Source organism: Bombus flavifrons, chromosome 5 (genome assembly GCF_040668555.2).
Source record: "Bombus flavifrons isolate JBK064 chromosome 5, iyBomFlav1_principal, whole genome shotgun sequence".
Lineage (NCBI taxonomy): Eukaryota > Metazoa > Arthropoda > Insecta > Hymenoptera > Apidae > Bombus > Bombus flavifrons.
This window is the reverse complement of record NC_138446.1, coordinates 5,250,213-5,265,120: the sequence shown is the minus strand read 5'-3', so window position 1 is coordinate 5,265,120 and position 14,908 is coordinate 5,250,213. Positions and strand designations below refer to the sequence as shown.

General features: G+C 32.1%; 1 protein-coding gene across 3 annotated transcripts in view; it reads left to right on the top strand.

The window, feature by feature from the left end:
- The window catches only part of LOC138179966 (rap1 GTPase-activating protein 1), a 250,070-nt gene that overhangs the window by 144,596 nt on the left and 90,566 nt on the right, over positions 1-14,908 (top strand). For all 3 annotated transcript variants that reach the window (XM_069113264.1, XM_069113267.1, XM_069113266.1), the window contains 2 exons: positions 13,010-13,115; positions 13,399-13,491. In XM_069113264.1, coding sequence (XP_068969365.1) covers positions 13,010-13,115; positions 13,399-13,491 — 199 coding nt within the window. The remainder of the gene's footprint in view (positions 1-13,009; positions 13,116-13,398; positions 13,492-14,908) is intronic.

Genomic DNA, 14,908 nt, shown 5'->3' with positions numbered 1-14,908 from the left:
AAGAAATTCATCGCCGTAATCAGCCGACTCCAAGTTCCCGAGCACGAAGCAACTGTCAAATTTACAAAAATCATAGCTATTTAGGTCGGCGATTGTACTTTATCCGCTACCTCTATATTCCGTTGCCAGCGATACGAGCTGAGTATCATGCAGTAACAGCAGTGGCAGAACGGTGCTGAATATGAAATTCTTCCGAATGGACCGCTACTAGTCTCCTCCCAGATGCTGAAAGCAGAAATTCTCGATAGTCAGTGTGTACACAAAGCATATGAACGACCGAGTCGGTTGTAGCGACGGCGATCTGGGCCGATCGATCTGTGCTAAATCGATTGGATAGGTAGTGTAACTGTATCCCATGTCGCGCTTTGATTAGTTTTAGTATCCATCTAACGACTGTTATTACTTGCTGTTCGTTTTGATCGATGTCGCTGGCAATGAGTTGGACGAGGTACATCGAAAACGCGCTCATTGCCGCTCATCCGTCTCGCATAAGTGGTACACCGTAATTCCAAACTAATTGCCGACAGCCCTCTTCTACATCGATAGGATGCAAGCATTATGCGTCGATGCGTATCATTCGTCCGTTATGATCGGGATAATTCCAGAAATTAAGTCATCATCGCGTTCTCCCTGATGTTTTCGTCTTTTTGTTCTTTGCTTTCGTTTCACGTTTCTTCCTTTCTTTCTCTTTTCATTTACCCCTTCTCCTCTTCTTTTTTAGTTAAATATAGGAAGCTTCGCGTTTACAAGAATCGAGAAGCAAGTATTTTTCATTATCGAGTACATTTTTACTCCGAGATAGCGTACACATTATCCGTGTTACGACAGAGGATACGCGTTATAGCTTTTCTTTTGCGCTCGATCTTGTTCTAGGCTCGAGTCTGTGTTTATCTGACATTGTAAACTGGAAGATTTAGTTAATGCAATATCAAGGGCGACTATGCTTTTTTAAAGGCAAATAATCGCTTCCGACAGTTTGTGGCCATTACCGCTTGCTTTGACGAAACGCATAATTTTGTATCAATTCCCTCAAATGTGACGATAGGTTCTAAAGTTACATAGTAAAGCTGAAATATGTGTGCCGTTTTGCTTTCGTAAACAATAGAAAATTTTTAGCATTAAATGTACCCTCTAAAAGTTTGATCTACGTTCTTCGTATTTTCTAGTTTTTATCGTTGCATATTAAAGATATTTGAGAAATTGTTATTAATAGAAGAATGAAAATATCATTTCTCAGGGACCACTTTTTGAAAAATTCTTTTTCAACAATCAAACATTTATATCCTTGAACAAGAAAGAGTACAGTACGTTAGAGATTCCTTGCTTTCTACTCGTATAATGCTTTTTATTTTGTTTCGATTTATGTTTTAAGTATTTGTTGATTCGTGCTAATAAGCAGAGTGACACTTTTGGAGGTATTCTAAATATTGTTACATAAATAATCATTAATTTCAAAAAGATTAAAGTACCTGCTAAGCTAAATACTTCTTCGACATGAATAGGTTAATAATTTTTATAGAAAATGTCAAGACTGATCGGCTAGTACATTGAAAATTATATGATTCCATTTAAGAACATATATATGTCACCTTCATATGAGCTCGTTCAGCTAGATAGGCGTTTAGCTACAGAAAAACTAATTACGCCAAATTATGTCACTCTTAAAATCATTCAACTTCTGTCTGAATTTTTTTTTCGTACAGCAGATAATTTACTAATAATTCGCATTTATAGATTAAAATCGGCTACTTTTTATACGCGTGTTTTATTCACAAAGAATAGTTACGAAAAGAATTAAATATTCTAATGTTGACTATTGTAATTATTTATGACCCGGTGATACTAAATAGTTGAGAATTAAATAAGGTATTAAAATTACATATTACAATGGAGTAAAATGTAAAGCGTGCTATCTTTCTATTTATATAAATAGAAGGGATTCGAAGTTTAGTATATAATAACTGAATGCTTTTTCTAAAAACAACATGAAAATTAACTATGAAACCATTCAAAGTGTCAAGTATATGAAACTTGTACTATTCAAAAAATACGAAGATAATTTGTGAAAGCTGCAATTACATTATCTCTGATAAGCTTGTGATGATTGACTAGTCGTTTAACTCGTAATTAATACCTATAAAAAGATATCAACATCGCTAAATGATCATTTTAACAGTATATCTACGGGCTGCATTCGTGTTGCAAACATCGAACGTTTTTTATACCTTTTACAAATTAGGTTCGATCCTTTCGTAACCACGTTGCAGCAAAAGTTAACCAGCGATACCATGTCCTTCATAATTTAAATAACACAGCTTAAGGTCGCTATCATACTGGTCTGCTGCCACACAATTAAGTATTTATTATCTTAAACTCGTTTATGTAGAATATGCGCTAATTATACTATCAGGAATAAATACTCTTCTCTTTGTTATTTTTAAATAACAGAATAAGCAAAGTAATTTTCCTTTCGTTTTCTTGTCATAACGACCAATTACCAATGTGAAATAACTCCTTACTAGGGATGAGGTCAATTTCAATATGAACTTACAAGTTCAAATCTCTTCTAATATAAATGTTTTGCTTCATACGATTCGATCTCTACTCACGAGAATCAATGTTTCATTTTTTGTACTTATTATTATTAGAAAGTACTCGAATTATACGAATCTATTTTGGCAAATGGAAAGAGTATTTTACTATGATATTTGAAAAAATCTAATTTCATGAAACTAGTGCTCTGGAAGACAAGAAACTACATATCGTAAGTGTTATGCACTTACAATTTGATTTCGTTCGAATTCAATGTTGTTATCAGTAAATTGTCACAAGAGTACCGTAGTCTGTACTATTTACATATTTGTATAAAATAAAATGGATGAAGTGCTTATAAGAAGCTTAGTAAAAGTACTTATCTGTTTATTTTTTACATTTCTCGAAGTACTTACAAATCGTTAAGTTATCTCGAGTCTGTTTAAAGATGTCCACTTTTTTTTAAGGTAGATATCTATATATAAGATTCGAAATTTTTCAATCCTATTCAACCAGTTATAAATCTAACAATTCACTGCAAGTATGTACACATAATCATTGAAACGTTACTGCATCAAGTAATATTTCAAATCTATCGAAAGAAATTTAGATACTGAAATTTACTCGGATTTGTGATATTCGTGTTATTCGTTCTTTACGTTAGATCACTTAATAAGTTTTAATCAAAGTTTAACATGAGATTAGAAGAAAGAATCCAGTTCAGTTACCGATGCATTTTCCCTTATCCTTTTCCATTTAAAATCTAACTTTTGATCTCTAACTTATAAAATCTTCGTAATTCAGAATTTGCTCAAAATATTGTACTAAAAATTTCCTTTCTGAAACTTCGGATACCATCTTCAGTGTGTTCTTATACGTTTGCGGATAAATTGAATCAACATTTTCGATTTCCACCGCTGCTCCGTCCTTTTACGAAATTGATAAAGGATACAGTGTTATTGCAAATAATTTCGATTTCGACTTTCGGTTCTCATTCTTTCCTCTACCAATTTTACCTATTTACATCTGCTAAAAAATAAATACTAGTTAAGAAAGAGCATACAATTGCAAAACAACATGATTTCAACAGACTTCGATCAATACCTCATTAAAAATTATTAATGGAAAGGCGACAGAATTTGTGAAATGACATAATAACATAAGCTTGGTCTCAGTCTGTGTTCAGTGCACACTAAAAAGACTGGAATAATCGGTGACAATACCGTTTCGTTTCAAAGCAATTTATACATGAAAACTTGTTTCAAAGGAGTAAGATGAGCGAGAAGGGGAAAAGCTCGAGCTATCCGAAACACTTTAAACGTTGCAAAGAAAACGGAAAGCTATTCCTATCACGGTGAAATAACTACCGGGACATTTACTTTTCCCGTAGTTTTTTCTTAGTCTGTGCCGATTTCGAGTGGCGAGAGCCAGCTATGGTAGGACACCCCGCGACTCGAGCTATGCCACTGCTCCTTTATGGCACTCGACGAGGCGGAATGCGCGATTATCGACAGATACGACGATAAATGCCAGTCGCAGAATGATTGCAGTTCGTTTTAGAAGCTCGCCGATTTGCCTTGTCGAGGCAGACCGGCCTGGCTGTCCGCTTTCTCGCTCGTTCGACCTTCTTTCGCAACGTTCAATCGTCGGCTACGTGCACGCGTTGTTATTGAATCTCTAAATCCTGCGTGAAAATCTCGGCAACAACTGTGTACGTTTCCTTATTGAACGAGATTTCGCGATTTCATGCTGGTTGCACGTGGAATTTTCGAACGCTTTTCATAGCGTTTCGACAGGAACGAATCGTCCTTTCATCTTGCCCAGGGATGCGTTGAAGATAATCCAGATTCGCCCATGATCCAAATATCGTTGATCAAGGTGATGGATTTATTATGAAAGCTGATGAGTGGCATGAATCGAACGGATTTAATAACATGTAAATTTATACTTCAGATAGGACTTAATGTTTCATCGATTGGTCGAATGGACAGTTTTACGAGCTTTTGCTCGCGATTGTGTAAGCTCTTCTAAAAAGAGCTTAGCATTGAGTGTAGTAATTCTGGTTCATTCTCTTTCTAGAAATGATCGTCACAGTAAAAGTGATTTTGATGAATCGAGAAAAGGAACGAAAAATAGCAAATTATAATTGAGCAGGAACATAATGGATTTTGCTTAAAAATTAACACTAACGTTGCAAAAAAAAGAAGAAACAATTATCTTGTAAAAATGAAACAAAATCTGTAATAAAAATTTATTTCAATACGTTAGGTACATTTCTTAATTAGAAGTTTTAAATCGTCATTATACTATGGATGTTTATGCATTTAATACGCCTAATAATACAGAAATACGTCAAATGTCCAGAGTATAGTAATCATTATAATATTTAGCGAATAAAACAAATCTCTGTTTAGGTCTTCTTTTTAGTTATATTCGCAAAAATTTGGATTTACTTAGATATCCGCGGCTTAATAATCGCAATCATATATTTGTTTTAATTTAATTTAAATTTAAACTGCATCTGTTAGTAAACAGACGATCAAATCTCAAAGAAATATGTTCCGATTTTTTTTTAATAACGACGCATTACAGACGAATACAATGTAATCGCAACGAAACACAAACAGAATGCAGGCAATAGAACGTAAAATAATAAGACAGAATTGCCAGGGTCTTATTTGACCCGGTCGTTTTATATCGTAATCAAAATGACAGAAAAATAAGAAGCAATCACGGGATACGTCGATACGGTGCTTCTTTAGAGTTAGGTTATTTAAATTACTGTCACGTCACACAGTCTTCCTTTCTCTGCGATTGAAAGGACAGCTCTTTCTTTATCTCTTGCGATGGTGTTACGAAATACCGGCAAGATGCGCCGCGAGAGATCCTCGATCCACGATTCTCGCAGAATACGACTCGGTCAATCGCGATCGAATGGATGATCAACTGGATGAGTTGCAGAAATCCAGCGACTCGTCGTTGTTATTTTTCCCCCATGTCTTTTGCTCGCCACGAGGTGACGAACAGCCGCTGCTAACGATAAGATCGCGTCATTTATTTGGCCCATAACAGTTACGATTTCCTTTGCATCGAGGTGTCACACGAAATCGTATTATACGTCGTATATTTTATTTGATTAATTTCAAAAACCAATTAATTGTAGACCTTTTTCTATCTTTTTCATTTTGATGAGTATTAGGATCAAAACAAATAAAGACTAGATGATAATAAAGAAGATGATATACGTTTCTTTCTTATTGGAGATTTTCAAGTAATTGAAAAAAAGCGACAATTACAAAACAAACAAGATACTGCTTATTTTTGTTTATTTATTATATCTCAGAAATATTGTTTGCCGTAATATGAGAAATACGCTGATCTCTTGAAAAATTTCGTGAGCCTGTAACTATTTAAAAATTTCTCCTTTCTTGGATTCAATATGCCATTTTTCTTTTGAATTATGGAGTGATATTAAAATCAGAAAAGTCCATAAAAATGAACTTATCCCGCGTATTTCCCGTGATCTTTAAATGTTTTTATCCATTAACACGGTTGTATGAGAACTTAAATTTTCCTATAGAATATTTTTTAATACGCGTATGTAAACAATTTTTAATAAAGTATGTTAATCTATCTTTATTTAATACGATAGTGTAGCTCTATTAAAATGAATAAAGATTGAAAATTTTCACTTAAAAGCATCACGAGTTAGAGGAACTCAAGCTATAAGTATATAAAATATTAAATCTCTTAAGATAGAGAATACTCTTAATAATTGCTTATGAACTCTGAAATTTTCATTGGAAGTTTTATTAATTTGGAAAGTAGAACAGGTACACAACGAAGTATATAATTAGTACATCTACTTTGAGCAATTTAAACTCTGTAATCGAATTTTTCCGCGCTTCTAGGCAGCTACTATTACGGTTGATTACATTTTCATTCTGAGGCAAGGAATAGAAACTAGTAACTCTTACATCTACATTGCGTAATTGCGATGTAACGATATAGTAATAAAAGGAAATAGTGTAGAGTAGGTAATAAACGTACAAACTAATACTTAAAAGGTATAATAGATACACATAAGTATGTAATTTTCAAATCATGTCATGCTGTAGATTATAGAGATCTATTTGGCAATTATACACGTTGCAAATGAGACATTCGGTCTTAGAAAGTAGGTGTGAATACGTGAGTTTAATGTGACTTTTATTTATTACGTCTATTTTGTTAGAGTTATTAGCATTATTTCTGTTGTTTCCGTTTATGATTAACGGAAACTAATAATCGTTATAAACAGAATGCTTAATAGCAATAATATAGCGACGAAGCGGAATAACAAAGTATAAACGTACATAGGCATGTAACGTACGTAGGTGATTTTCAAATCACATGATGCTAAAGAGGGTTATTTGGCAATTATACGTGTTACAAATGGAAGACTTGATTTTAAAGAGATAAACAGATTGCTCAACAGCAATGATATAGTAATAAGACAAAATTGTACAGTAATAAACGTATAAAATAATACTTATAAATCATAGATATAGATACAATATGTAGCTTTCAATCCATGTGACATTATAGGAGCTTCAAAGAATGTATTTACTTCACAATGATTTGACTGTAGATAGACTTACACGAATGTGTAAGTTTCGTGAGTTTAACCGATTTATTTATGTTATTTTATTTTACTTCATACGACAATCGGATGTGATACTGTACAATTTTTTCAGTTATTGTTCTACAACAATAATATTGAATATTAAAGTTCTCTTTAAACAAATTTTCAAGATCAGTCAGTTGATCGACTCTTCCATCAATGGAAGGGTACCGCTCCCACTCGGTCGATTTCGAGGACAGTCATCTAAAGTGTCACAAAGCAAGGTTAGAGTTACATCGAAGGCACCGTATGTTAGAGCATATTGCCGGAAATATCTTGGCCTTTGGCCGCGGACACTTCAAATCGGAACGCACATCTGCTCGAGCAATTTGGAGCATTCGAACAGTTAAGAGTACTGCAGTTAACACTTTCGACCGTGAAAGTTCTGTTAGTATTATGATGCTTGCGCTTACGTTGCAACTGCTGATGTTATCCTATAATGCCCGATAATTATTACAGACGTTTGGGTAATGTATACATTTTATAACAAAGCATAAAGCAGGCGAAGTTAAAATTGAACGAGATGAAAAAACAATTTGGAAGAAAATGATAAATGTCTATTGGCAGTTAAATTGTTCTTGCAAGTCAATTTTAAGTTGATCTAGTAATAACGCTCAAAATGATTGTAATTGTATTTTGTGTGTGTGTATTTAGAAATATTAATATATTATATATGATATCATTAATATTATAAAGAGAAAAGGTATGTATGTATGTTGGAGATAATCTCAGAAACTATTCAACGAATTTGCATAATTCTCTCACCACACAATTAGAAGCGAAAGTACATTTCCTTCAGGTAGACATTATTTTATTACTCAGAAAACCGAATCGTGAGCATGAATGCGACTCAAGTTGAATTAACGCAGCCTGGTTTCCACCGCACGATTGCACCTCACTCGACTGATAGTCGAGTGGTATGTGGGTATAGGTCTAAGATCTAACTCAGGCGAACCACTTTAGAACACGTCACAACCACAAAACGGTGGTTGCTTGTAGTTATTATGTGGTTGGGCTGTCGGTGGAATCAACCACTCACAAACCATTTTTTATTGGTCGCTTGAAGACCGTACCGACGACAAACAACCACACTACAAGCCTAAGAACATAATGAATTTCGAAGAGAAAAGGTTGTTGTTTGCTTCTATTATTACGTCGAAGAAAACGACGTCGTAGAGACAACATTTTTGGGGCTCATCCTATGGTAGAAAATAAAAACGAGAGCTAGTTTAAACTTGGTTATTCATTGAGAATGTATGGTGACAAGCGACGAATAAAAAATTATTCGCAAGTGGTTGATTCCATCAACGGCTTAATCACACAATAACGTCTGTCTCAATTAGGCCCAACCTAAGAAAAGAATATTTTTCTTACCGGTAATTATACGTAATCGGTTTATTTTTAAGTTTATAAAAGAAATTTAAAAAATCAATATCAATTCTTACCAGTAATAGAACTAAAGTTTGTAGTTTATATAGAAGTATTATAATATCAAACAAAAAAATAGGAAAAATATCAGTTTTCTCCAGCTCTACACGCACTAAGTCGCGAAGGAAATTTAGTAATGAAATAAAAAATTTAAAGAGTAAAGTCACCTTTAAAATGCATTATATAATTGTCGCAACAAATTACATCCCATGTTGCCTAAATTACACTATCTCAAGTTATCTGTACCTTCTAATTCATTTATTACAAAACCACATATCGCTTTGTTCAATTATATAATCGATTTATAATTTAATAATTTATAATTTGTAATTTATATCTGAAAACGGTTTTATAATTATTCTTTTGCTACCAAGTCTCAATTATCGCTCGAAGCGTGCTCCTTTTACACCAAATGAAAGATCTTGATCTTTATTATCTTTCTTCACAAGATGAGATATACATATAATTAAGCGAATGATCATATTTTATTTACAAGATAAGATATTTAATATACGATATATGTATAAAGTAGGACTATTTTCCTATTGTCGCAATCCTTTCAGTTTGTTCCTGTAGAATAATATCAGAACGATAAAATATTTGTTGCAATTCAAAAATCGAGAAAGAAGTAAAGTGTGTTTAGGTTGTTTTGTTTAAAGTTATAAAGCCAGTCTGGTTTGGTATTTTAATTTATTCATCAAAATGGAACAATTCTCTGCTAAAACTGTGAAACCGAGATTGGAACGAACACCAGCGCTTCGTTTCTCCTAATCGAGTTTAGCATCGTCGAGCGCATTACAGCTTTGTGAAATAAATATGCCTTTCTTCCCCAGAATTTCAACTACAACGCGAAAATTACATTATTCGTCTCGCATCGAGCTCTGATTTCCTTTCTCGCTTAAATACAATTTTAACGGTAGTTTCCATATTACGGTCGCCGAGTGCAATACGAGATTTTTGCATCCCAAACAGTTAAATTCTCTGCCCGAGTAAATTTACGAAGCCTCTGATATTTCATTTCATTGTTTAACTTAAATTAAGGAATACTACTTAAATGCTACCGCTCGTATCCAAGTATTTCGATCGATTTGCAGTAACAACATCTGAATTTTACCAAAGTATACAACATATAATAATAAATTAATAACTTGTGCAATAATAAATCAATACCACGTACTATCTTTGTCATGGAATTAGTAGATAATACATTTAAATTACATTACCAGTCGAATTTTACGATCATTGAGTCATCCATTTCTGTGTATTAATTTCGCAAGAATTAAAAAAATCTGGAAGGATATAAAAGAAGAATGAAATTGTGAAATCAGCTAAAGAGTCTGTTATCTCCGAAATCTTTCTCAATAAAAATTTATAAAAATAAAAGGAAGTCAGTTCTTGTAACACTAATTTGGGATTAATAAAACAGTTAGCAACTATACATTGATATGTATGTCCATTAGTTGTAAATATCACTGCTAAAATAATCATAATAACCTTTTTGTTAGTTAAGAAAAATCTTTTTTAACTTACTTATATGTAGCTTAGAAATTAAACGTCTTAAAGATTAACGCTTTCTTAGATATTCAAGTAGCTCTTGACAATTACAGATACCAATATCGTCACTATATATTGTACATTTTCAAAACCCAATTTTATCATTCTACAATATTCTACTATATATGTAGCTATATTTAAGGGTACGGGATAAATATATGTTTATAAATATATTTGTTAAAGGATAAAATGATTGCAAATTCTCTTATTGGTAATATTATACTTGAACCACGTAAAATATATGTATCCTGTTCAACGTAACATAACCCAGTTACCTTTAAGCGATTCTGTAACTTTTCCATTTTTCACAGCTAAACTAGATTGTCGAAAAGATTGGAACCTCCGAATCAATACTTCGCAGGGTTTACAACAAGAGATTCGAACGTTCTTGCTTTTGTACGTTTGAGCTGTACTATCGAATTTTTCGAAGGCAGAATTGGTTGAAAGCGAGGTCGACGCCGACGATGTTGAATTTGCATAATATATCAGCTTGAATTCACACTTAAATTGGTTGTTCGCGACCTATTGTAAATAGATGCGTGCATTTGTGTCTAGTAACACAGGAAAGTAGAGATAAGAGAAAATAGTGACAAATCGTAGAAAATATTAATGTTTTCTAAAGAAATTTCTAAAACAACATTTCTAACATCAAGAGAATAAATTATTATATTAGAAGGAATTCAATAGCAAGAAATGCACTTTTCTACTTTGCAATGGAATTTATTTGTAAATGGAAGTAAATTTTCTCTCTCGTCTACAACGTAATTATACTTCTATATACTTGAGTAGATTAACGCTGCGGTGCAAGGTTATTTGAAATTTATTGCAGATTACAATGAATTTAATGGAAATTAATTTGTTTAGCACGAAGCAATGTTGAAAATTTCCTCAGGAGTTACAAGTTCTTCGTTAATAGTTTATAACCAGAAACTCTTCGTTTCTTTACGATAAATTTTCATATTTTTCGTTATTGCTTGACAAACACGTAAACCTCTTTTATTCGAAATAGCCCACTATAATTATTTATTTACGAGAAAAAGATTATACTTTTTCATATTTGTCTTAATTTTTAAAAATAATAATTGTGACAAAGATAGCGCTTAGTTTTAGTATATATACTAATTAAATTAAATACAGAACAACGGTCAATAAAAATTTAAAAAATATAGATACATGAGTGTATGATTCCATGTATATATTATTATTTTCAAACTAAATACCATTACTCGTAAGTTGTTATTTTGTTTTATATATTATATATATATATATATATATATGTATACAATGTATCATTTTATATAAAATATACGTATATGTATATAAGATATATAAATATAAAATTTATAATATATATTAAATATACATTAAATTTGCTTCATATATTTATAAATTTTCTAAAATTGTAATAATTGAATTTAAACACAAATACTTGGCAAACAAATAATGACAAATATGAAATGATCGATTATGATAAGACAAATCCAACGTTTGCGCATTCTAAATTTCACAAAATGCTTATATTAGATATTTTCAAAGTATCGATTATTTTAAACAAAATTTTAAAATAATTTGAAACAGAGGCAGCTAAAATCTGTTTTTTACTTAGATGCTCAGGATGCGTAAAAATGTAACTAATAAAAGCCAACCAATCAGCCGTGCTTGGCAATATTATGATATAAAATTTTAGTAGAATCAAATGACTGCCCTTTACTCATTAAGCATAGTGCTTAAAGGTTATCGGTGATCATGTATTTATAATATTATGTGTTCATACAACATAAACAAATTACAAAGTGTAAAAAAAAAGAAAGTGAAAGTTTGGGTTTATTTTTAACCAAACAATTTTTTCCTAATATACGCTTAGCATCGTAATTTGAAATTAGTTTTCGCTAATTACGAACTACATCAAATATAGCGTTTTATGAGCATCGTTCTTTTTGCTGCCAAATTTCATCGACAAAGTGGTGCGTTGTTACGTTCAGAAATATTTCTTTGCATTTTTTAAAAAATCAATTCTTTTCTTCGCCGATACGAGTCGATCAACGTTATTTTTTTCCTGGTAATTGCAATTAGAAGAATGTGAGAACAAATTAAACGGACAGAAAGATTCGATAGTGAGACATAAAGCGATGGCTTAAAAATCAGCAGCTGTTACCAGATGCGCGGTTGTTTCGGAGAATCTTCGTAGGAGAGGCTCGAATTAGGTGATCTTCACGACTTTTTCGGGAACGTCGAGAGTAGCCATTAACAACTCCATGTTCTGGCCCATCTGCTTCTTGATATTTCACTTCTAAATAGCCTAGTGTCTTAACCGTTCGATACGATAAAGAGTGATGGATGGTATCAAAAATAGAACGGAACTCGATTAGAGCAGTTTGTAAACCGGAGTGTAACACGAAAGGATACATATAGAAGTAAAATACGATGTTGATAATTTATATAAAATCCTAACAAGATTTAATAAAGATTCGTCATCTGTTATTTCGTTAAATTCGTATTTTCTAATACTCTGTACGTTAATTGTTACTTGCGGCTGTAGATTAATAATCTTTGAGAAGAAAGATTCTCTCTTTGAAGTTTTTAAGCACTTTCGTCCAAAGAGATATTTTCTACAGAAAGCTTAATTTGAATCTTAATGCAGTATAACACACAGTGGAAATTTAAAATAATTTAAAATAACAAGAATATCGATGTTACGCTTTGCGAATCACATTTGTAGTATTTGATATTGTATATCATTAGTATATAATAATATGCAATAATAAATAATAGTATAACATTACAATTTAATATACGAAATCTCTATATAAACGTTTAATCTTTTTTTTCTAGGAGACAACAGCTTGAACAATCGGTGTATTGTGAGGCTGAATCCCGGCGTACCGCTGTCGAAGATGAAAGACAAGATATTCAAGGTGCCAACCAGGAAAAGATAAAGGTAAGGCTGTGCTCGAAATAAACGAGAAATAATATTTTTTTTTAATGAAGTCCATTTTCCAAATTCTTAACAATATGTACACATTTCTTATTAGTTAAAATGTCCCAAATATGAGTAGTTTTACAAAATTCGTTCCGTTGAAATTAACTACTGTATGAACACTTCTTCTGCTTACTGTAGATTTAACAATTTCTACCAAAAATTCCAAAATGTCGCGACTGATTTTGCGATGGAAACTCGTTCGAACTAGCCGTGTCAACGTTATGGTTTTCTGTTTCTGTAGGGTACTACGCAAGATTTATTCGAATTGCTGGAAAGAGTGCAGTGTTCGCGTCTTGATGATCAACGATGCGTTTTGCCACCGTACTTCTCTCAGGTAAGAGACACATTAAGATGCTTATTCATGTTCCATTCTGCTGAGTCGAATCCATGCTTTCCAGAAGCTTTGGTTCTAGAAAGATTGGCTGGATTAAAATGCTCCATTAAGAAGTTTACGAAGGCTAATATCTTTCGCTAATAATCATTATAATCTGTAATCGTCCTACCAGATACATTGAAATATTTTATTTTGTTCAACTTCGACTTTCTTAAAGTTCGTTAAGGGACTTAGGTACTTTTATTGCTGTCGATATATAACTAGTTGAAATTCAAGGATTATATAATCTACTTTTCGTGTAACAAGTTGCTTTGCCTTTCACATATATGATTTTCATCGTAATTAAAAATTCCCACAATGAGAATTGTAAAGACAAAAATATAATCGAACTGCTCATTATATCAAATGATTAAATTTTATGATCTGATCGGATTTCAAGTGGAGCAAGGCTATTTATATCCACTTTCAACAACAAGATAGGTATTAATAAAATATCCGTCAGACATATAATTATCATTTTAATTGTACATTATTATAACAGTAACTAATAATTAGTAGAGAGTAAAATAATCAAGTGAAATGAAAACTGTTATAAATTTAATGAAGCTTGAAAAAATCTTCGCTTTTTGTCTGTGATCTACAACTTAAAAATTACATTATCCTATATTACTAGGAATTAACTTTTTAATTTCAAAATTTATTTCCTTATATTATAGTATTTTGCAATGACAATATAGAATAAAATTATTACAACTCCTTATATCCATAGTCTATAACTAAATTACATCGTATGAAAACTATTTCAAATTACTGTTTAGCTTTAAAAAATACATATATTTATGTACCGTAATGGGATACTTTCTTTAGAAATATAGCTACTAGTTTTCTAATGCTTGTAAGAGACGAATAGCTTAATCAGACACAAATTATTTCACTCCGATACATGTTACTATCAATATCAATGCATAAATTCTAATTAATTGATACATCGTATAACCACAATTGGATTAAGTTATCCACGATATGAATATCTAACGTTTCCACTCATGATCCAAATATAATACTAGGCGTAGTTAGTATAAGCACTCTAGTGGAAATCCCAGTCTACGGATTAGCATAGCAGCATCGTCGTTCGCATAAGGGTATTTCCTGATAGAGAAATATTTATCTACAACAAAAAAAAAAAAAATAATGGCATAGTAGCAAACACGTACTAGGAAAAAGTAAGGTAACGTAATATATTTGTTTAATTCATTATCAGTCCCATATCTTTTGTTATGAAACAAATTACACAAATTTTATGATGCCAACTTGAACAGCATTTTATTTACGTGTTAATCGTGTTCTTCTCTAATACCGGAAATAATTTGTCAAATACCATGAAAATGCCCTCAACGTTGTATATTTTTGCCACTTT